Consider the following 25059-nt stretch of genomic DNA (forward strand, 5'->3'; position numbering starts at 1 on the left):
TGGTGCCAATTTCTCCTGTTACCCTTGGTAAAATTAAACAAATTGGAGCCGAAATAAATTTTTTTGTGAAAAAAAGTTAAATGTTCATTTTTTTTTTAAACATTCCAAAAATTCCTGTGAAACACCTGAAGGGTTAATAAACTTCTTGAATGTGGTTTTGAGCACCTGGAGGGGTGCAGTTTTTAGAATGGTGTCACACTTAGGTATTTTCTATCATATAGACCGCTCAAAGTGACTTCAAATGTGATGTGGTCCCTAAAAAAAAAATGGTGTTGTAAAAATGAGAAATTGCTGGTCAAATTTTAACCCTTATAACTCCCTAACAAAAAAAAAATGTGGTTCCAAAATTGTGCTGATGTAAAGTAGACATGTGGGCGATGGTACTTATTAAGTATTTTGTGTGACATATCTCTGTGATTTAAGGGCATAAAAATTCAAAGTTGGAAAATTGTGAAATTTTCAAAATTTTCGCCAAATTTCCGTTTTTTTCCATAAATAAACGCAGGTAATATCAAATAAATTTTACCACTATTATGAAGTACAGTATGTCATGAGAAAACAATGTCAGAATCATAGGCGTTCCAGAGTTATAACCTCAAAGGGACAGTGGTCAGAATTGTAAAAATTGGCCCGGTCGTTAACGTGCAAACCACCCTTGGGGGTTAAGGGGTTAAGTATTAATTATTGATTATTACACTCTATTCTGTACTGAGCCTCGTGGAAGGTTTCGCTGACATTACATGTGTTATTCCTGTATATTTAGCTCAGAGTAAAAGTTAACACCATATAGAGAGAACACGTGCTCCATGGGACATATATATATATATTGTCACGATCAGCTGCAGCCGCTGATGTGGCCCAGCCCATAGACGCCCCAAAGTCGACCAACCTCAGAAGGCGAGGGGCGCGCCCCCCCGGGGTCGCAATACGGGCCCTTTATAACGCAGAGGGGGACCCGGGCCTACCCAAAGTAGGGGAGGGCAGAGACCTGGGTTCTGTGGCAGCCCAGGTCGTCGGCTAGGACACTAGCGTGGCAGCCCAGGGCATCAGTTACATCAGGGCATCGGACATAGGAAGGACCTCAGGACATCAGGACACAGGCAGGACATCAGGAATACCGGATAGACATCTGGGACACTGGCGTGGCAGCCCAGGTCATCAGCTGGGACACTGGCGTGGCAGTCCAGGTCATCAGTTGCATCAGGACACAGGCAGGACATCAGGGTGCATGAGGTCATCAGGACGCAGGTAAGACATCAGGACACACGAGGACGTCAGGACATCAGGGTACATGAGGACATCAGACAGGAGTCGTTCGGTTCCGGACATCCAACACGACCTATAGGTACCACCGCAGTCATCAGGCTCCAAGCTCCCGACAGCGGTCATCAGGTTCCAGACTGCGGTCGTCAGGCTCCGGGCATCGGACCTAGGAAGGAACTCAAGCGGGATGGTGCTAGATCCGCAGGATTAGTGGACCTGCCAGGAGCTAGAACCACATGGTATCCAGAGCACAGAGTAGATGCTCAGCAGAAACATCGGTTAAAAGAGACTCAAAGTCACTGGGTGCGAGGCTCCAGATGCACAGTTCAGACAGGTTCAGGTACAGGACAGGTACAGGATCAAGGATTCAGGCCTGGATACACCGCCTCCAGGACAGGACAAAACAGGAATCAAGGCAAAGACTTTGGTACCAAAACATAGACAGGAGAGGTGCAGGAACACCAACACACACAGCAAAGTTCAGGAGCTTTGTGAGTACCTCAGGCACCGCCCAAAGGGCAGGGGAACTTTATATAGGAGCTGCCCCTCAGTAATTGGTTGGGGACAGCATTTCAAGTACACACCCTAACCCTGATAAAAGCAGGGAAGGTGTGGCCGTGCACACCCTTAGCACACACAGAAACCATTACAGCACAATCAGTGCAGGAACTGAGGCTCAGGGCACCTGACTGAGACTGCACGCACTGACCCACGTGGAAAGTCATGCACCAGCTGCAAATGACCTCACAACCCACGGACAGCTTCCACAGCGTCAACCAGGGACCGCACATGCGGATGGTCAAGCAATAAAAAAAAGACCTAACCACCCATGTACGGCTGCGCAGCAGAGCAGGGAACTGAGAAGGCTCCATCCAGGTAACAGCCAACAGTATCTCAGCTCAAATTAGGGGGAAAAGAGTAAAGGGTTAAAGCAAAAACATGCATTGTCACGCCGAAAACCAGATACAGAACGGCGTGACATATATCATGGCTCATAGGAGGAAGGGGCTGTCACTTAGGGGTTGTCACTTAGGGGCTTCTCCTTAACTCTCTACGGACTTCAGACTTCACAGATGGAATGAGCAGCTGATATGTGAGTTAGCCATGTGCTGCTTGATGACTTCTACCATACTCCATGACAGAGACAGACGCCATTTACCATTCAGAATCTCAGGAAAGATGGGGAACAAACTTTGATATGGACAAATATATAGTTACATAGTTACATAGTTATTAAGGTTGAAGGAAGACTGTATGTCCATCTAGTTCAACCCATAGCCTAACCTAACATGCCCTAACATGTTGATCCAGAGGAAGGCAAAAAAAACCCATGTGGCAAAGAGTAACTCCACCATGGGGAAAAAAATTCCTTCCCGACTCCACATACGGCAATCAGACTAGTTCCCTGGATCAACGCCTTATCAAGGAATCTAGTGTATATACCCTGTAACATTATACTTTTCCAGAAAGGTATCCAGTCCCCTCTTAAATTTAATTAATGAATCACTCATTACAACATCATACGGCAGAGAGTTCCATAGTCTCACTGCTCTTACAGTAAAGAATCCGCGTCTGTTATTATGCTTAAACCTTTTTTCCTCCAGACGCAGAGGATGCCCCCTTGTCCCTGTCTCAGGTCTATGATTAAAAAGATCATCAGAAAGGTCTTTGTACTGTCCCCTCATATATTTATACATTAAAATAAGATCACCCCTTAGTCTTCGTTTTTCCAAACTAAATAGCCCCAAGTGTAATAACCTATCTTGGTATTGCAGACCCCCCAGTCCTCTAATAACCTTGGTCGCTCTTCTCTGCACCCGCTCCAGTTCAGCTATGTCTTTCTTATACACCGGAGACCAGAACTGTGCACAGTATTCTAAGTGTGGTCGAACTAGTGACTTGTATAGAGGTAAAATTACCGTATTTTCCGGCGTATAAGACGACTTTTTAACCCCCGAAAATCTTCTTAAAAGTCGGGGGTCGTCTTATACGCCGGGAATCGTCGTGTACGCCGGTGTATATGGTGGGTGGGGAGGGGGAGTGATCCTGATGCCGAGGGGGCGTCTCACAGGAAAGTGAGTAATCCCCATTACCTTATCCTAGCGGTGCAGCGTGGGGGTGTCAGTGCTGGGAGCGGCGGCAGCTGCTGTGTTCTGGTGCGGCGGCTCCTCTTCTGTGTGGGGCCTCTGTGCTGTGAGGTGGCGGCGGCAGCGGCGTATCTTTATCCAGTTGGGGCTCCTCCGGCATCTCCTTAGCCCTGGAGGCCCCGCCGCAACTCCATCGGTGCAATGTGGTGGCCTCCGGGAAAATGGCCGCTGCTCAGATTCAGATCTCGTGTCCCGAGATTTCGGGACGAGATCTGAATCTGAGCAGCGGCCATTTTCCCGGAGGCCACCGCATCGCACCTATTGAGCTGCCTCCGGGAAAATGGCCGCTGCATTGCACCGATGGAGTTGCGGCGGGGCCTCCAGGGCTAAGGAGATGCCGGAGGAGCCCCAACTGGATAAAGATATGCCGCCGCCACCGCCACCTCACAGCACAGAGGCCCCACACAGAAGAGGAGCCGCCGCACCAGAACACAGCAGCCGCCGCACCAGAGCACAGCAGCCGCCGCCGCCACTCCCAGCACTGAGACCCCCACGCTGCACCGCTACGATAAGGTAATGGGGGATACTCACTTTCCTGTGAGACGCCCCCTCGGCATCAGGATCACTCCCCCCCCCCCCAAAAGGCACATATTCACCGGCCCTATAAGACGACATAGGGTGTATAAGAAGACCCCCGACTTTTAAGAAGATTTTATATTTTAACTGGTAAAGTTGGGGGGTCGTCTTATACGCCCAGTCGTCTTATACGCCGGAAAATACGGTATGTTCTCCTCATGAGCATCTATGCCTCTTTTAATACATCCCATTATTTTATTTGCCTTTGTAGCAGCTGCCTGACACTGGCCACTGAATATGAGTTTGTCATCCACCCATATACCCAGGTCTTTTTCATTGACGGTTTTGCCCAGAGTTTTAGAATTAAGCACATAGTTATACATCTTATTACTTCTACCCAAGTGCATGACCTTACATTTATCCCCATTAAAGCTCATTTGCCATTTATCAGCCCAAGCTTCTAGTTTACATAAATCATCCTGTAATATAAAATTGTCCTCCCCTGTATTGATTACCCTGCAGAGTTTAGTGTCATCTGCAAATATTGAAATTCTACTCTGAATGCCCCCTACAAGGTCATTAATAAATATGTTAAAAAGAAGAGGGCCCAATACTGACCCCTGTGGTACCCCACTGCTAACCGCAACCCAGTCCGAGTGTGCTCCATTAATAACCACCCTTTGTTTCCTATCCCTGAGCCAGCTCTCAACCCACTTACACATATTTTCCCCTATCCCCATTACTCTCATTTTATGTAACAACCTTTTGTGTGGCACCGTATCAAAAGCTTTGGAAAAGTCCATATACACTACGTCCACTGGGTTCCCTTGGTCCAGTCCGGAACTTACCTCTTCATTGAAGCTGATCAAATTAGTCTGACATGAACGGTCCCTAGTAAACCCGTGCTGATACTGGGTCATAAGGTTATTCCTCTTCAGATACTCCAGTATAGTATCCCTTAGAATGCCCTCCAGGATTTTACCCACAGTAGAGGTTAAGCTTACTGGCCTATAATTACCGAGTTCAGTTTTTGCCCCTTTTTTGAATATTGGCACCACATTTGCTATACGCCAGTCCTGTGGTACAGACCCTGTTATTATGGAGTCTTTAAAGATTAAAAATAATGGTCTATCAATGACTGTACTTAGTTCCTGCAGTACTCGGGGGTGTATCCCATCCGGGCCCGGAGATTTGTCAATTTTTGTGATTTTTAGACGCTGCTGTACTTCCTGCTGGGTTAAGCAGGTGACATTTAATGGGGAATTTTTATCACTAGTCATTTTGTCTGCCATGGGATTTTCTTTTGTAAATACTGATGAAAAAAAGTCATTTAGCATATTGGCTTTTTCCTCATCCTCATCCACCATTTCCCCCAGATTATTTTTAAGGGGGCCAACACTGTCATTTTTTAGTTTCTTACTATTTATATAGTTAAAGAATATTTTGGGATTATTTTTACTCTCTCTGGCAATGAGTCTCTCTGTCTCAATCTTTGCTGCCTTGATTTGCTTTTTACAGAATTTATTTAATTTTCTGTATTTATTTAATGCCTCCTCACTACCTACTTCCTTTAATTCTCTAAATGCTTTCTTTTTGTCCCTTATTGCGCCCCTTACAGCTCTATTTAGCCATATTGGTTTCCTCCTATTTCTAGTATGTTTATTCCCATACGGTATATACTGTGCACAGGTCCTATCCAGGATGCTAATAAACGTCTCCCATTTTTTTTGTGTATTTTTGTGTCTCAGGATATTGTCCCAGTTAATTGCACCAAGATCCTCTCTCATCCGTTGGAAATTTGCCCTCCTGAAGTTTAGTGTCCTTGTCACCCCTCTACTACCCATCTTATTAAAGGTTACATGAAAACTTATTATTTTGTGATCACTATTCCCCAAGTGACCCCCAACCCTTATATTTGATATGCGGTCTGGCCTGTTGGTTAATATTAGGTCTAGCAGTGCCCCCCTCCTTGTTGGGTCCTGAACCAGTTGTGAAAGGTAATTGTCTCTCATAGTTGTCAAAAACCGATTACCTTTGCTGGAACTGCAGGTTTCTGTTCCCCAATCTATTTCAGGGTAGTTGAAGTCCCCCATAATAATGACTTCTCCTTGAGTCGCAGCTTCATCTATTTGCTTTACGAGGATATTCTCCATTGATTCCATTATTTTTGGAGATTTATAACAAATCCCTATCAGTAATTTATTATTTTTTCCCCCTCCCCTTATCTCCACCCACAGGGACTCTACATTTTCATTAAATTCACCTATATTATCACGCAGGATGGGTTTTAAGGAAGATTTTACATATAGACACACCCCTCCCCCTCGCTTATCTGTACGGTCATTTCTGAACAGGCTATAGCCCTGCAAGTTAACAGCCCAGTCATGGCTCTCATCCAGCCACGTCTCAGATATCCCCACCATGTCATAATTATGCTCCAACATTAGTTCTAATTCATCCATTTTGTTGGCGAGGCTTCTGGCATTAGTATACATGCACTTGATGTTACTCTCTGTACCTCTATTCTTTCTTAAATTACTAACTGTTCTAACCCCACCCCCCATGCCACCGCCACCCCCAACTTCCTTATTTGTGCCCAGGTCTCTATCTGCACTATCTTCCCCTCCTATAAAATGAATACCCTCCCCCCCAATCCCTAGTTTAAACACTCCTCCAACCTTCTAACCATTTTCTCCCCCAGCACAGCTGCACCTTCCCCATTGAGGTGCAGTCCGTCCCTAGCGTAGAGCCTGTAGCCAACTGAGAAGTCGGCCCAGTTCTGCAGGAACCCAAACCCCTCCTTCCTACACCAATTCTTGAGCCACTTATTAACCTCCCTAATCTCCCGTTGCCTCTCTGGCGTGGCACGTGGTACAGGCAGTATTTCGGAAAATACCACGTTGGAGGTCCTTGCTTTCAGCTTGCAGCCTAATTCCCTGAAATCATCTTTAAGGACCTTCCACCTACCTCTAACTTTGTCATTTGTGCCAATGTGCACCATGACCGCTGGGTCCTCACCAGCCCCTCCCAGTAATCTGTCCACCCGATCAGCGATGTGTCGGACTTGAGCGCCAGGTAGGCAGCACACCGTTCGACGATCCCTGTCTTTGTGACAGATTGCCCTATCTGTTCCCCTAATAATTGAGTCCCCCACTACCAGCACCTGTCTGGCCTGCCCTGCTCTCTATTTCCCTCCTTACTGGAGCAGTCACTCCTCCGGCTTTCAGAGGACATGCCTGGCTGCAGCAGTGCTACCCCTGTACTGGCACCCCCCTCATCTGCCAACTTAGCAAACTTATTGGGGTGTGCCAGATCAGGACTAGCCTCCCTGGCACTCTTCCCTCTACCCTGCCTTCTATCTGTCACCCAGCTAACTGCCTCACTGTCCTGCAGCTCCATCCTGCCATCCCCCTCCTCATCTATCCCATTGAGCGTCTGCTCAGTGAGCAGAAGACTCATCTCCATATTGTCTATGGATCTCAGTGTTGCCAGCTGCACATTTAGATCCAGAATCTGGGTTTCCAAATGCACAATGTGCTCACATCTCGCACAGCAGTATGCACCCTCGACCAGCTGGTCAAGGACTGCATACATGTGGCAAGATGTGCACTGGATGGCATTAACAATTGTGGAGCACATTTCCTAATGGGGATTGCACCACACAGAAACGTTAATTAAAAATAAATACAAAGTATTAATTAAAAAAACAAAAAAAAACAAAAAACAAAACAGAAGCAATTCCTCCCTTGGAAACTCCCTGATTCCAAAGTCACTGAATCACAAGTCACACACTTACCGCCGTTCACACTTACGCTCAGGTCACACTCAGCTCGCTCACACTCGCTGTGCTGAAGATTTATAGATTTTTTTTTTTTCTCTCTATCTCCCCTCAACAGCAATCCACCTTGCTGTTCAGATGCACTTCCAGACAATCTCTTTGTAACTATTTCACCTATGTTATGTTTTGCTGCAATGATGTATTTTGGTGGACAATCCAACAAACCACTACATTTTTTATGAGAAATATCATGACATTTTGTTTAGAATATCACATCTGGTAAAGAGTCTTGATTAAATAAATGTACAAAATAAGCATATTTAACAGAGGAGAATTGAACGCCTTGCATGCTCCTCTGGGAAATCCTCAGAAACAGCGTGCCTGCAAATTGAGATTCTGATGTGGCTTTTATCCTAAGGCTACTTTCACACTAGCGTTAACTGCATTACGTCTCAAAACGTCTTTTTTCAGAAAAAAAGCATCCAGCAAAAGTTTTTGCTGGATGCGTTTTTTCCCCATAGACTTGTATTGGCGACGTATTGCGACGGATTGGCATACGTCGTGTCCGTTTTACGACGGATGCGTCGAAATTTGGCCACACGTCGTCGGCAAAAAACGTTGCTTGTAACGTTTTTTGTCTCCGCCTAAAAAACGTGTCGCGACTAGTGTTGAGCGATACCGTCCGATACTTGAAAGTATCGGTATCGGAAAGTATCGGCCGATACCGTCACAGTATCGGAATCCAATCCGATACCGATACCCGATACCAATACAAGTCAATGGGACTCATGTATCGGACGGTATCCCTGATGGTTCCCAGGGTCTGAAGGAGAGGAAACTCTCCTTCAGGCCCTGGGAACCATATAAATGTGTAAAAGAAAGAATTAAAATAAAAAATATCGCTATACTCACCTGTCCGACGCAGCCGGGACTTCAGCGAGGGAACCGGCAGCGTTGTTTGTTTAAAAATCGCGCTATTACTTGGTTACGTGAATTCCCGGCTTGTGATTGGTCAGGTCGGCCATGTTGCCGGGACGCGGACCAATCACAGCAAGCCGTGACGAAATTACGTCACGGCTTGCTGTGATTGGTCCGCGTCCCGGCAATATGGCCGCCCTGACCAATCACAAGCCGGGACGTCACGGGAGGCTGGACACGCGCTCATTTTAAAATGGGCGCGTGTCCAGCCTCCCGTGACGTCACGGCTTGTGATTGGTTGCGCCGCGATCAACCAATCACAAGCCGGGAGGCTGGACGCGCTCATTTTGAAATGGGCGCGTGTCCAGCCTCCCGTGACGTCACGGCTTGTGATTGGTTGCGCCGCGATCAACCAATCACAAGCCGGGAGGCTGGACGCGCTCATTTTGAAATGGGCGCGTGTCCAGCCTCCCGTGACGTCACGGCTTGTGATTGGTTGCGCCGCGATCAACCAATCACAAGCCGGGAGGCTGGACGCGCTCATTTTGAAATGGGCGCGTGTCCAGCCTCCCGGCTTGTGATTGGTTGACCGCGACGCAACCAATCACAAGCCGTGACGTCACGGGAGGCTGGACACGCGCCCTTTTTAAAATGAGCGCGTTTCCAGCCTCCCGTGACGTCACGGCTTGTGATTGGTTAATGGCGGCCATGTTGCCGGGACGCGGACCAATCACAGCAAGCCGTGACGTATTTTCGTCACGGCTTGCTGTGATTGGTCCGCGGCCCGGCAACATGGCCGCCCTGACCAATCACAAGCCGGGACTTCGCGTAACCATGTAAAAGCGGGAATTTTAAACAAACAACGCTGCCGGTTCCTGCGCTGAGGTCCCGGCTGCGTCGGACAGGTGAGTATAGCGATATTTTTTATTTTAATTCTCTATTTTACACATTTTAACATTAATGTTGTTCCGATACCCGATACCCGATACCACAAGAGTATCGGAATCCCGGTATCGGAATTCCGATACAGCAAGTATCGGCCGATACCCGATACTTGCAGCATCGGAATGCTCAACACTAGTCGCGACGCATCCTGCGGCATACGTCGTTGGCTACAATGGAAGCCTATGAGCGACGGATGCGTCGGGACACGTCGTACGACGCAATGCAGCGCTGCAATACGTTTTTTTACACTGAGCATGCTCAGAAGCTGGATTTTGTTGCCAATTGGCCAGACACCCCCAAATCTATATAAACCTGGCCTGGGCCTTCAACCCCACATATGCCAGCAAGACCCAGAGAGAAGACTGCCAGCCACAAGACCCCAGCCAGCCACGTATTTAAGTGCCACGTATATAAGTGCCACGTATATAAGTGCCACGTATTTCAGTGCCACGTATTTCAGTGCCACGTATTTAAGTGTCACGTATATAAGTGCCACGTATATAAGTGCCACGTACTATAAATACTATAACTACGTGGTTATACGTGGCACTTATATACGTGGCACTTATATACGTGGCACTGAAATACGTGGCACTGAAATACGTGGCACTGAAATACGTGGCACTGAAATACGTGGCACTTATATACGTGGCACTTATATACGTGGCACTGAAATACGTGGCACTTATATACGTGGCACTTATATACGTGGCACTTATATACGTGGCACTTATATACGTGGCACTTATATACGTGGCACTGAAATACGTGGCACTGAAATACGTGGCACTGAAATACGTGGCACTGAAATACGTGGCACTTATATACGTGGCACTTATATACGTGGCACTGAAATACGTGGCACTTATATACGTGGCACTTATATACGTGGCACTTATATACGTGGCACTATGACTGTCAGAAAATGTTCATTAAACGGTTAGGGGTGAGGTTAGGGGTAGGGTTAGGGTTTGGATCCCTTTATCATCATCCATAGTTCATTAATCGGATGTATCCAGAGTCGCCTCCGTCTCCGTTGCTGCAGAAGCATCCTCCGTTTTTCCGCTGCCGCCTCCTTCTCCCGCACTATGATATCCAGGCGATTCGTCTCAAAGATAATGTCGGTAACCAAACTAGCAATGCTCACAAGAACACCTTCCATCGCTGCCACAAAACTAAAACCCTCAAAGATGGGCTGTAAAAACAGTAACTATATAGTTTTCCATATTTTCCAGTAGCCAATCAAATGTGGGAGCCTCCCATTTTAAAAACGGATCAGTCGTAAAAACGGATGCAACGGATGGTAAAAACGGATGCAACGTATGCAACGCATCCAGTATTTTCGACGGAAACGTTTAACGGATTTGCGACGGATCCGTCGAAATGCTGTATGCGTTGCATACGTTTTCACTTTTTTTGACGCATCCGTTTTTTCGGTAAAAAACGGATTTGCGACGTAATGCAGTTAACGCTAGTGTGAAACTAGCCTAAGTCATATTGAAAGGCTCGTTAGAGTCAATATTGACTTTTACTTCCAAAAGGTGGCACTAGAGTTCAAGTCCTCTTCCTCTATAAAGAGACAATTTAAATGTATGAGTGAGTAATTGTTGATCATTCAGGTGCTTACACTGGGCAATTATGGGGAAGGATCGATATTGGTGCAATTATTGCCCCACGTGAAAGACACACATGCAATTGCATAAGGCAATGCTCATACCTACATGATGCTCAGTTGCAGAGCTTCTGTATGCATGTTGGGTGCCCGTGATGTTTGCTGTGAAATGGATCTAACATTGCTTACCACAGTGGCCTCAAACTCGGCTGGGTTTATGGGCCGCACATAGAAAAAAAATTAATTTGACGGGCCGCATTCTTTGCAGGATGAGAAGACATTTTCAGTGATAGCATTTTTTTCCCTTGCAACTTTTTTATCATATCGGTCACCTTCTTGTAGCAATGTCACATCCTGGTCACCTTCTTGGTGTAGTAATATATTGAAAAAAGAAAGAAAAAAAATGATGTGCAGCAACTTACCCTGGTGATAGGATGTGGATAGCCACCAGCTCAGCCCAGCAAGCATACTTGTTAGGAACATTAATGCCAAATATGTTGCTATAACCTCCAGGGTAATAATGATTGTTAAGAACTTTTAAGGCAAAAAGAACCCCTAGAAATAAACAGATAAATAAGTGATTATCTCTTTGTACTTTATACCATCAGAAAATCTAAAAGTTTAGAAATGACTGAACATAAGAACAACCTTACAAGTTAGGACTAAAAATGGTCATATTCACTGATGTAGTGGCAAGTTAAATACCAGTGCAACATTCTGATGATCAAAGCAGCCTGGGCTTCCATAACACCTCAGCATTGCGACAGGCTGATCGCCTCCATTCCATGCCGCATTGATGCAGCAATTGATGCAAAAGGAGCCCCAACCAAGTATTGAGTACATTTACTGAACATACATTTCAGTAGGCCAACATTTTGGATTTTAACCCCTTTCTGACCTCGGACGGGATAGTACGTCCGAGGTCAGATCCCCTGCTTTTACATAGTTACATAGTTATTAAGGTTGAAGGAAGACTTTAAGTCCATCTAGTTCAACCCATAGCCTAACCTACCATGCCCTAACATGTTGATCCAGGGGAAGGGAAAAAAAACCCATGTGGTAAGAGTAAGCTCCACCATGGGGAAAAAAATTCCTTCCCGACCCCACATACGGCAATCAGACTAGTTCCCTGGATCAACGCCTTATCAAGGAATCTAGTGTATATACCCTGTAACATTATACTTTTCCAGAAAGGCATCCATTCCCCTCTTAAATTTAAGTAATGAATCACTCATTACAACATCATACGGCAGAGAGTTCCATAGTCTCACTGCTCTTACAGTAAAGAACCCGCGTCTGTTATTATGCTTAAACCTTTTTTCCTCCAGACGTAGAGGATGCCCCCTTGTCCCTGTCACCGGTCTATGATTAAAAAAATCATCAGAAAGGTCTTTGTACTGTCCCCTCATATATTTATACATTAACATAAGATCACCCCTTAGCCTTCGTTTTTCCAAACTAAATAGCCCCAAGTGTAATAACCTATCTTGGTATTGCAGACCCCCCAGTCCTCTAATAACCTTGGTCGCTCTTCTCTGCACCCGCTCCAGTTCAGCTATGTCTTTCTTATACACCGGAGACCAGAACTGTGCACAGTATTCTAAGTGTGGTCGCACTGCTTTGATGTGGGCTCCGGCGGTGAACCCACATCAAAGCTGCGACATGTCAGTTGTTTTGAACAGCTGACATGTGCGCGCAATAGCGACGAGTGGAATCACGATCCACCCGCCGCTATTAACTAGTTAAATGCGGCTGTCAAAACGCTGACAGCGGCATTTAACTACCGCTTCCGGCCGCGCGGCTGGAAATGCGCTCATCGCCGAGATCCTTGAGACCTCTATGGTTGCTAATGCCGGCTTGCTGTGAGCATCACCCTGTGGTCGGCGCTCATAGCAAGCCTGTAATTAAGCTACATAGGAGCGATCTTATGATCGCTGCTATGTAGCAGAGCCGATCAGGCTATGCCAGCTTCTAGCCTCCCATGGAGTCTATTGAAGCATGGCAAAAGTAGAAAAAAAATGTTTAAAAAAAATATGAAATAAATAAAAAAATCTAAAAGTTTAAATCACCGCCCTTTCGCCCCATTCAAAATAAAACAATAAAAATAAAATCAAACATACACATATTTGGTATCGCCGCGTTCAGAATCGCCCGATCTATCAATTAAAAAAAGGATTAACCTGATCGCTAAACAGTGTAGCGTAAAAAAAATCAGAACCGCCAAAATTACGTTTTTTTTGGTCGCCGCGACATTGCATTAAAATGCAACAACGGGTGATCAAAATAACATATCTGCACCAAAATGGTATCACTAAAAACGTTAGCTCGGCACGAAAAAAATACCTCTCCCAACCCCAGATCATGAAAAATGGAGACGCTACGAGTATCGGAAAATGGCGCAATTTTTTTTTTTTCTTTAGCAAAGTTTGTAATTTTTTTTTTACCACTTAGATAAAAAAATACCCTAGACATGTTTGGTGTCTATGAACTTGTAATGACCTGGAGAATCATAATGGCGGGTCAGTTTTAGCATTTCGTGAACCTAGCAAATAAGCCAAACAAAAAACACGCATGGGATTGCACTTTTTTGCAATTTCACCGCACTTGGAATTTTTTTCCCATTTTCTAGTACACGTCATGGTAAAACCAATGATGTCGTTCAAAAGTACAACTCGTCCCGCAAAAAAATAAGCCCTCACATGGCCAAATTGACGGAAAAATAAAAAGGTATGGCTCTGGGAAGGAGGGGAGCGAAAAACGAGCACAGAAAAAAGGAAAATCCCAAGGTCATGAAGGGGTTAAAATCATTTTTCAATCTGGTGTTATAAAGTAGTCTAGTTTACTGAGATAATGACTTTTGGGTTTTCGTTGGCTGTAAGCCATAATCATCAACATTAACGGAAATAAATCACTCTGTAATGACTTTATATAATATATGAGTTTCACTTTTTGTATTGAAGAATTCGAAGTAAATTAACTTTTTGATGATATTCTAATTTAGTGAGAAACACTTGTGTGTATGTATATATATATATATATATATATATATATATATATATAGATGATTGTATCGACTTTATACCTGAGAATCCCACAGCGCATTGCATCTTGTAGGAAGGCTCACTCATAGACTCTGCTAGGATTGATTCCAGGAGAATATAAACCAGTCCAATCAGTTGGGAGAAGACTGCAATTATTAGTGCAAACAGAACACTTCCCAGCCTCTGTTCTAGCTTAGTGCCCTTCCATAACAGAGACACCATATTAAAGTACAGGTGCCAGTCATCGGCATGGTGAAAGGGTGACAGGAGCAAGCGCAGCCAGTCTCCTCTGTGATAACCTTCATAGACGCTAATGCAAACATAATGCAGATGCTTCACAGGGTTTAAAAAAAGGTAGAGATTCAATCCAAGCGTTGCCAACGTCACAGGGGGGATGTTGTTGAGGCCAAACTGATAAACTTGGGCAAATAATAATAAAAGTCCAGTGTTCACTCCTCTTTGCCTTCTCTGCATGGTTATTCTTCATCCAGGTTACACACAGAATAATGGACATCCCCAGGACTTGCTGATCTGCATCTGGAACACAAAAGGTGGTAATATGGTTTACTTTAAATAGGGATGAAAATGAGACCGCAGCTAAACCGCAATCAAATGCCCCGTCTCCATCATCAGTGACATTGCTAAACAAGGGTCCCCTTCTGCAAATAAGTGCCGATGAGTCCCCAGAACTGGGGCAACATCCGGGCTAAGCATCCACCTGTTAACCCCTGCTGCAATGAAGCTTGCCATCAAGGGGTTATGACTGAGTTGGTGCAGGATCCATTGGAAAACTGCTAGATCTAGAGCAGATAAAATTGTGATTTATTCAAAACTGCAGCAAGCAGCCTAACAAGTGATATATCGCTAGAATCAGGCTCTCTGACACTACATTATGTTTTTCTCAGATGGAGTAGCAAAAACATGGCTGCATTCCCTTTTAAAGACAACTTCCAGCTATTAAGAATAAGAAAAAAAAAAAAGTAGGGCGACTACGCACGAGAGATGTATAGTCATTTTTCACATCCAGGGTGGAGAGCTGCTGTGAATCTTCATCGTATCTACATTTTAGCTTACAAATAGGCCAGCTTCCTATAGTAGGCCACGGACATTTAGTGATAATCTCCAATTCCTGACCAATAGTATCTAAAACATCAATGAAGATGTGTGTTGCAATAACAGAAACAACTTTCACTTTTTGCATTAGAATGTTGAAACTTCTTGGCAAAGTACACATGTAAAACTAAAAAATGTCACCCTTGTATTAACACGTCTAGAAAACGCAAGGAGATCAGTGTGGGCAAAGGTGTCTTGAGTGCTGTACCCTGCCTCTCTGTGGAATTTGTGTCTGGCACAGGAGGAGACAGGTGCTCCGGCGCCCAGATGTGTTCAGAGACGCTGAGGTTTGATGAGGGGGTTTTAAGAGGACCTGTTAGCTCGGACGTGTCTTGTATTCCCCATAACCATTCTGGGGGATCTTTTCTTAAAACTATGGATTATTTTGTTCATCAGAGACATCTAAAAATTGGTAAATAAATAAAGCGTGTGTCGCTACATAGTCTGACATTGTCAGCACTGATTGAACGGTGTCATAGTGTCCATTTATACATACAGGTCCTTCTCAAAAAATTAGCATATAGTGTTAAATTTCATTATTTACCATAATGTAATGATTACAATTAAACTTTCATATATTATAGATTCATTATCCACCAACTGAAATTTGTCAGGTCTTTTATTGTTTTAATACTGATGATTTTGGCCTACAACTCCTGATAACCCAAAAAACCTGTCTCAATAAATTAGCATATTTCACCCGTCCAATCAAATAAGTGTTTTTTAATAACAAACAAAAAAACCATCAAATAATGTTTAGTTATGCACTCAATACTTGGTCGGGAATCCTTTGGCAGAAATGACTGCTTCAATGCGGCGTGGCATGGAGGCAATCAGCCTGTGACACTGCTGAGATGTTATGGAGGCCCAGGATGCTTCAATAGCGGCCTTAAGCTCATCCAGAGTGTTGGGTCTTGCGTCTCTCAACTTTCTCTTCACAATATCCCACAGATTCTCTATGGGGTTCAGGTCAGGAGAGTTGGCAGGCCAATTGAGCACAGTAATACCATGGTCAGTAAACCATTTACCAGTGGTTTTGGCACTGTGAGCAGGTGCCAGGTCGTGCTGAAAAATGAAATCTTCATCTCCATAAAGCATTTCAGCCGATGGAAGCATGAAGTGCTCCAAAATCTCCTGATAGCTAGCTGCATTGACCCTGCCCTTGATGAAACACAGTGGACCAACACCAGCAGCTGACATGGCACCCCACACCATCACTGACTGTGGGTACTTGACACTGGACTTCAGGCATTTTGGCATTTCCTTCTCCCCAGTCTTCCTCCAGACTCTGGCACCTTGATTTCCGAATGACATGCAAAATTTGCTTTCATCAGAAAAAAGTACTTGGGACCACTTAGCAACAGTCCAGTGCTGCTTCTCTGTAGCCCAGGTCAGGCGCTTCTGCCGCTGTTTATGGTTCAAAAGTGGCTTTACCTGGGGAATGCGGCACCTGTAGCCCATTTCCTGCACACGCCTGTGCACGGTGGCTCTGGATGTTTCCACACCAGACTCAGTCCACTGCTTCCTCAGGTTCCCCAAGGTCTGGAATCGGTCCTTCTCCACAATCTTCCTCAGGGTCCGGTCACCTCTTCTCGTTGTACAGCGTTTTCTGCCACATTGTTTCCTTCCAACAGACTTACCATTGAGGTGCCTTGATACAGCACTCTGGGAACAGCCTATTTGTTGAGAAATTTCTTTCTGGGTCTTACCCTCTTGCTTGAGGGTGTCAATGATGGCCTTCTTGACATCGGTCAGGTCGCTAGTCTTACCCATGATGGGGGTTTTGAGTATTGAACCAGGCAGGGAGTTTTTAAAAGCCTCAGGTATCTTTTGCATGTGTTTAGAGTTAATTAGTTGATTCAGAAGATTAGGGTAATAGGTCGTTTAGAGAACCTTTTCTTGATATGCTAATTTATTGAGGCAGGTTTTTTGGGTTATCAGGAGTTGTATGCCAAAATCATCAGTATTAAAACAATAAAAGACCTGACAAATTTCAGTTGGTGGATAATGAATCTATAATAAATGAAAGTTTAATTGTAATCATTACATTATGGTAAATAATGAAATTTAACACTATATGCTAATTTTTTGAGAAGGACCTGTATATGTTTAGCAGTACAATGTCGAAAATATGCTCCAAATTATTAATTCATGGTTAATACAAGTCATGCCAAAATAGATGACAGGACCTCTGTAAGTGTAGTCAGTGTTCAGTCTACCGTAATTTATCCGGAACAAATCAGTATCAGTACAAATAGAAAGGAAATATAACTGCAGCCTAAGGCTATGTGCACACGTTACGGATTGGGGTGCAGAAAGTTCTGCACAAAATCTGCATCTCCTGGCAGAAAACGCAGGTGCAGATTTGGTGCGTTTTTTATGCGGATTTTGTGCGTTTTTGTTGCGGATTTCATGCGTTTTTTACCCCTGCGGATTTCTATAATGGAAGGGTGCAGAAACGCTGCAGATCCGCACAAAAGAAGTGACATGCTCCTTCTTTTGATCTGCAGCGTTTTCCATGCGGAATTTTCCGCACCATTAGCACTGCATTTTTTTTCCTATTGATTTACATTGTACTGTAAATCACTTTGCGGATCTGCAGTGTTTCTGCGCTGAAAAAAATGCTGCGGATCAGCAGGAAATCCACATCGTGTGCACACAGCCTAAGGTCCAATTCAGAGTTCTGTATTTCGCAGTCCATGAGCAGATGGCGATTTCCAGATTGACGGTGGACTCCGCAGCCTCCCCTCCTCCTGTCCAGGCGTACTTGGCTCTCTCCAGCAGAGCAGAGCAGAGCAGAGCAAGGTATTACATTGCGCATGCGCCGGCTTTACTTCCGGCCATCGATGCTCTTTGGACTCTCCTGGCACATGCGCAGTACAGTACGGTGCCCTCAGCATGGCAGAGTGAAATTCTCCTGCACAGGAGACAAATTGGAGGAATCTGCGTGGAGGTGTCATCAACTTGAAAGACAGTGCTTGCGACAAGTTAGGAGGTCTGAATGAAAATCAGCAACGACCATTGAACTGGAGTGCAACATATGGGGGTACAATGTTATTTTTTGTACTATGCAGAGGGACTTGGCAGGTTACTAGAATGCTGTAAAAGAATCCTTAACCCCTTCAACCCCGAAGCTTTTTTCGGTTTTGCGTTTTTGTTTTTTGCTCCCCTACTTCCAAGAGCCATAACTTTTTTTTTATTTTTCCGTCAATATGGCCATGTGAGGGCTTGTTTTTTGCGGGACGAGTTGTACTTTTGAACGACATCATTGATTTTACCATGTCGTGTACTTGAAAACGGGAAAAAAATTCCAAGTGCGGTGAAATTGCAAAAAACGTGCGATTCCACACTTATTTTTTGCTTGGCTTTTTTATTAGGTTCACTAAATGCTAAGACTGACCTGCCATTATTATTCTCCAGGTCATTACGAGTTCATAAAAATTGCACCATTTTCTGATACCCGTAACGTCTCTATTTTCGTGATCTCTGGTCGGGTGAGGGCTTATTTTTTGCGTGCCGCGCTGACGTTTTTAATGATACCATTTTTTGGCAGAAACGATATTTTGATCGCCTTTTTTAATTCAATGTCACAGCAACCAAAAATACGTAATTCTGGTGTTTTGACTTTTTTTCTCGCTACGCCGTTTAGCGATCACGTTAATTCTTCTTTTTATTGATAGATCGGGCGATTCTGAACACGGTGATACCAAATATGTGTATGTTTGATCTTTTTATTGTTTAATTTTGAATGGGGCGAAAGGGGGTCATTTGAACTTTTATAGTTATATATTTTTTACTTTTTGCATGTTTCAATAGTCTCCATGGGAGACTGGAAGCTCCCATAACCTGAACGGCTCAGCTACATAGAGGTGATGATCAGATCGCCTCTACATAGCAGAATTACTCGCTTGCTATGAGTGCCGAACACTGGGTGGCATTCACTGCAAGCCAGTACCGACAACCATAGAGGTCTCAAGGAGACCTCCGGTTGTCATGCCAACACACTGGTGACCCACGATCACGTGACGTGGGTCACCGATGGGCGGATTTCCGGCACGATTGCCGGAAACGCTTGTTAAATGCTGCTGTCAGCATTTGACAGTGGCATTTAACGGGTTAATAGCCACGGGTGGATTGCGATTCCACCCGCGGCTATTCCAGGCACATGTCAGTTATTCAAAACAGCTGATATGTGCCGGGAAAGATGTGGGTTCGCCGCCGGAGCCCTACATCAAAGGGAGGGAGTTAAAGGTGCTGGCCGTACCTTATATTAGGAAAACCTGATGACAGGTTCCCTGTAGCAAACAAGTAGCTGATAATTGCGGTCATCACTGGTTTACACAGGCCGACTCATCTTCAGATGTGCACTGAACTGCATCTATAATAGCTCCCTTAGAGAACATAGGCTGCCAGTGTTCTTGACAGCGTGGGTCTTGTTTCCACAGGAAAATGCGCTGACTGGAACGATGATCTTTATTGAAACCAAATGATCATTTCACCCAATGAACAAGTGTTTTACTCATTCATTGAGTGATTGGCAGTCTGATAGGGAATGTTCTTTCACAATCATCTTGCAGTGTAAATGTAAGGCCGGGGTCACCCTTGCAAGTGCAGTGCGCGAGTCTCTTGCCTCAATACCCGGCGCCGGCACTCGGGATCGGACTGTGTGGCTGCATGTATTTCAATGTAGCTGAATGCTCCGGTCCCGAGTGCCGGCGGGGTACTGATGCGCGAGTTTCTTGCATTGCACTCGCAAGTGTGACCCCGGCCTAAAGGGTAAAGTTGAATGTGACATTAGGAGGATCAGGGTCCGCTGTGACATCACCTACTGTGATTGGTGAATCCTGCTTTATCAGTTGTGTATTGAGGTGTAATCCTGCCTGTTGCGATAATAAGACCACTGAAAACTTTTCTGTAAAAACCAGGAAGTATAAAGTCTAAAATATGAGTCTAAAATAGCCCAAGTGGCCAGTATGAAAATTGCAAGATTTCTAATTTTTTAATACAGATTGTAATTTGGAAAAAAAAAGGACCAAACGTAATATATTTTACACAAGAGCCCGACTTAAAACAATAAGTAATTTGATTCCCTATAGGGGTAAGCATTATTTGTCTGCTGTTAATGAAATAAGTGTATGCAGTGGCGTAACTAGAAAGTTAGGGGCCCCGATGCGAACCTTCAAATGGGGCCCCCCCAACCATGCAAAAATATTTTCCACCCAAATTCAGATTTTCCCTATTCATTTCGCACACTATAGCTTTATTGCAAAGTTGTATAGTGTGACCTCAGTGGCATAACTATCCGGTGCCCCATCCTGGTATATATCTGTCCCCCGTACTGCCATTGTTATGTAATTTATAAAAGAAAATAAACCATTATACTCATCAGGTGCTTACATAGAAGTCATGGGGATCCATATAAGAAGTATAATGCACCCCCATAGTACTCCTTATAATAATAATTTTATTTATATAGCCCCAACATATTCCGCAGCGCTTTACAACTTATAGAGGGGACTTGTACAGACAATAGACATTACAGCATAACAGAAATCACAGTTCAAAACAGATACCAGGAGGAATATAATATAATGCACCCCCATAGTCCTCTATATAATATACTGCACAGTTCATAGTCATCCATATAGTATAATACACTCTCCATAGTCATCCATATAGTATAATACACTCTCCATAATCCTCCATATAGTACAATAGTATAATACACTCCCCATAGTCCTCCATATAGTATTATACACTTCTCAGTCCTCCATATAGTATAATACACTCCTCATAGTGCTCCATATAGTATAATACACCCCTCATAGTCCTCCATATAGTATAATACACTCCTCAGTCCTCCATATAGTATTATACACTCCTCATAGTCCTCCATATATTAAAATACACTGCTCAGTCCTCCATATATTAAAATACACTGCTCAGTCCTCCATATAGTATAATACACTCCTCATAGTGCTCCATATAGTATAATGCACCGACATTGTCATCCATGTCGTACAATTCACTTCTCATAATATAATGCACCCCATAGTTCTTCATATAGTATAATGTATTCCCCATAGTCCTCGATACAGTATAATGCAGCCCACATATAGTATAATGCAGCCACCCCACAGAGGTATAATGCAGCCCCACCATACAATATAATGTAACCCCCATAGAATATAATGCAGCCCCCCTCATATTATAATGCAGCCCCTCCATACAGGTGCAGTGAGAAAGACACGGGCAAATGGTGACTATGGGGCAGGGGAGAAGGACATAAGGGGGCTAGGGAAGACAGGCACAATGGTGACACGGGGGGGCTAGGGAGCAATGAAGACAGGCACATGCGGGCTAGGAGGCAGGGGAGAAGGGCACAAGGGGACTAGTGGGCAAGGGAGACTGACACAAGGGGACACACGGGGACAAGGGACACAAGCACAAGGGGACAAAGGAGACAGGCACAAGGGGACACACAGGGACTAGTGGGCAAGGGAGACTGACACAAGGCTACACACGGGAACAAGGGACACAAGCACAAGGGGACTCATGGGGACCAGGAAGAAGACGAGAAGGGCACGAGGGGACACACGGGGACTAGGGGGCAAGGGAGACAGGCACAAGAGGACACAAGGAGACTCCGAGGGCAGAGTAGATAGGGACACAAGTAGACGGAGTTGCAAGGGGACAGGGGAAGATGGGGAGACTTGGAAGCTGGGAAGAAGGGGGCACAGGGATTACGAGGACAGGGTAGATGGGGAACACACGGTGAGAAAGGGGACAGGGGAGACTTGAGAGCAGGGCAGACGGGTCACATGGGGACAAGGGGCTGGGAATGCATGGGGGGAGCAGGAAGACTCAGGGCATGGGAGATGGGGAGCATAGGGGGACCAGAGGAGGAGTGACAAGGCACATACGGGGGCCTGGAGGAGCACAATGACCTGAACCTGGGGACCTACGAGGACATGGGGCACGGGAGAGCAGGGAGGAAATGGGGCTGGTGTCACAGGGGGCCGGGGACGCTGGGGGCCGAAGACGGCGACACACGGGCAGCAGACACACCTCACTGCCGCCAGTCCCGTACACCTCCATGTTCATCCCTGGATCCTCCACATGGCTGAGCGGCTGCGGCATGCCCCTCCTAGGTGGATCGGTCCACGTGCACCCCGCCAGATCCGGAGCCGAATGTTCCTCGGACCCAGCAGCCACCACAGGCTCTGCCAATATGGCGGCCGCCATCACCTGTGCAGATGATGCACTGCCTGGGTCCTGCAGACAGTGGGTGCGTGATGAAGTGATGTCATCACGCACCCGCAGTGTCAGAGGCAGAGGGGAATGATGGGAGAGGGAGCGTCAGCTGACCTGATACTACAGATCATACACACACATATACTACAGATCACACACACACACACTACAGATCACACACACACACTACAGATCACACACAAATACTACAGATCTCACCCACAGCCACACACACACACACACTACAGATCACACACACACATATACTACAGATCACACACACACATATACTACAGATCACACACACACGCACAACACACTACAGATCACACACACATACTACAGATCTCACCCACACCCACACACTACAGATCACACACACACACAGTACTACAGATCACACACACACGATACCAGCTCATATACACATCTCACACTCTCCTCTCTGGTACAGGGGAGGCTGATATAAACGTGCAGCTCCTCAGATTCTCCTGACTACAGCAGCTCTGTGCTGTCCCGCACCTCCTCCCTGCTCTCGCCTTCTGTTCCGGGGCTACAGAGCAGGAGAAGCTGTCTCACCTTGCTGACTGGAGCTGCTTCCTATCTCTCACATACCCTGGCTGCCCCCTCCCCCTAGATACACCTCTGACTGTTGCCGTGAGGGAGAAATCTCCTGCACTGCAACATGGTGTCGGGTGCCTCAGACCTTCCGGGCCCCTGACCCGCCGGGCCCGGTCGCAGCGGCGACCAGCTGCGACCGTGGTAATTACGCCCCTGAGTGTATGCACAGGTAAATACTCATATGTGTGTAAGCCACAGTCAATACCAATTGTATGAAAAATGGGTGTAGTATCAAAGGTGTCCATAGACGTTGGGGACCATGATATCAAAAGATCGGTCGGAAAAACATGCAAAAGAACCAAAAGAAGAAAAACCTACAAAATGGTCAAGATAAATGTGATGTTAGTAATAAATACTTTATTAATCAAAAATGAATGTGCAGGATGTGTGACAGAGCAGGCAGTGACAGCAGGCCAGTGAACAGTCCAACAACCTTTATTGGGCCTGGAAGAAAATAACACCAAACAAAGATAATAGTTCCTTAGAGTCTGCAAGGTGGGCACACAAAAGGGACAACTCCGGGGACACCACCCTGTAATCGGACGGCAAGGAAAATATAATGACAGTCTTTAGACTAGTTCCTCAAATCCAGCAGGGTGGCAAGACATGACAATCCCATGTGGCAACTGATCCTCAGTATTCAATAGTCCATAGATGGGCCCTGGACAGGACCTGGCCCCAGCAGCAGATCCTCACCCGTCACATGCGTTTTGGCGCATGCAGAGGCATCCGCATACAGCGTACCCAATGTTAAAGATAGGTACGCAGGGCACCGCAGGACGCAAGGAGGCATAGGCGTGGTTTCAGGGAGGAAGAAGGGAGGAAGTACGCTGTCATCCGCAGCACTCCTGTACGCAAGTCTGAAACCAGCCTTAGGCCGGGTCACACTAGCGTATTGCATCTGATGCGAGAACACTGGATGCGATATGCTAATGTCCCTCGGCTCCTGCTCAGCTGCGAGCGGGAGCCGAGTATCATGCGTCTGTGCTCCGAGCTTCTTGCACAGAGCGGATCGGATCACAGCTGCAGAGGAGATGGAGAAATTAATTTCTCCATCTCCTCCATTGCCGGGGTCAGCGTATATCGCACATCACTCGGATGATATCTGAGTGATGTGCGCTGTCTCACTCGCACCCATAGGCTTATATGGGTGCGAGTGAGCAGAGACTCGGCCGAGTGTCGGTGACAATCACAGCATGCTGAGATTTCACTCGCACACTGAAAACGGCCGAGGAAAAAAACGGAGATGTGAGCTGCCCCATAGAAGAACACTGGTCCGAGTGCTATGCGATTTTCTATCGCATAGCACTCGTCCGTATTACGCTCTAGTGTGACGCCGGCCTTAGACATTTACTACAGGTAACTCAAAGGTTGAAGAACAGCTTCAAAACCCCATCCCCTGGACTGAAACCAAATGCTGCCAGGGGAGTAAAGCTCATTTCCTCCCCACAGAATTCAGCTACGTGCAGGTGCCGGGCAGGATAGTAACACTATTAGGCCATGTTCACACTTTGCGGCGTCCCTCTGCAGGTTTATCCCGCAGCGGAATTGATAAATCTGCAGGGCAAAACCGCTGCGGTTATTCCTGCAGATTTACTGCGGTTTGTTCCGCGGTTTCCAACGTGGTTGTGCAACGTGGGCACAGCCCCATGCGGGAAGTAAGCGGTTCAATGCATTTCTATGGGTGCAGAATCGCTGCGATTCTGCACAAAGAAGTGACATGCTGCGGGTTTTAAACCGCTGCGTTTCTGCGCGGTTTTTCCCGCAGCATGTGCACTGCGGTTTGCGGTTTCCATAGGGTTTACATGTTAATGTAAACGCTATGGAAACTGCTGCGGACCCGCAGCGTCA

The 25059-nt window shown here is 45.7% G+C and overlaps 1 protein-coding gene across 3 annotated transcripts in view; it reads right to left on the reverse strand.

Moving 5' to 3' along the window:
- RHBDD1 (rhomboid domain containing 1) overlaps positions 1-25059 on the reverse strand; it is a 232020-nt gene that overhangs the window by 158441 nt on the left and 48520 nt on the right. For all 3 annotated transcript variants that reach the window (XM_077290775.1, XM_077290777.1, XM_077290774.1), the window contains 2 exons: positions 14262-14757; positions 11602-11734 (listed from right to left, as the gene is read on the reverse strand). In XM_077290775.1, the coding sequence (XP_077146890.1) occupies positions 11602-11734; positions 14262-14694 (566 nt within the window). In that variant the 5' untranslated portion in view covers positions 14695-14757. The remainder of the gene's footprint in view (positions 1-11601; positions 11735-14261; positions 14758-25059) is intronic.

This window comes from Ranitomeya variabilis, chromosome 2 (genome assembly GCF_051348905.1).
Source record: "Ranitomeya variabilis isolate aRanVar5 chromosome 2, aRanVar5.hap1, whole genome shotgun sequence".
Lineage (NCBI taxonomy): Eukaryota > Metazoa > Chordata > Amphibia > Anura > Dendrobatidae > Ranitomeya > Ranitomeya variabilis.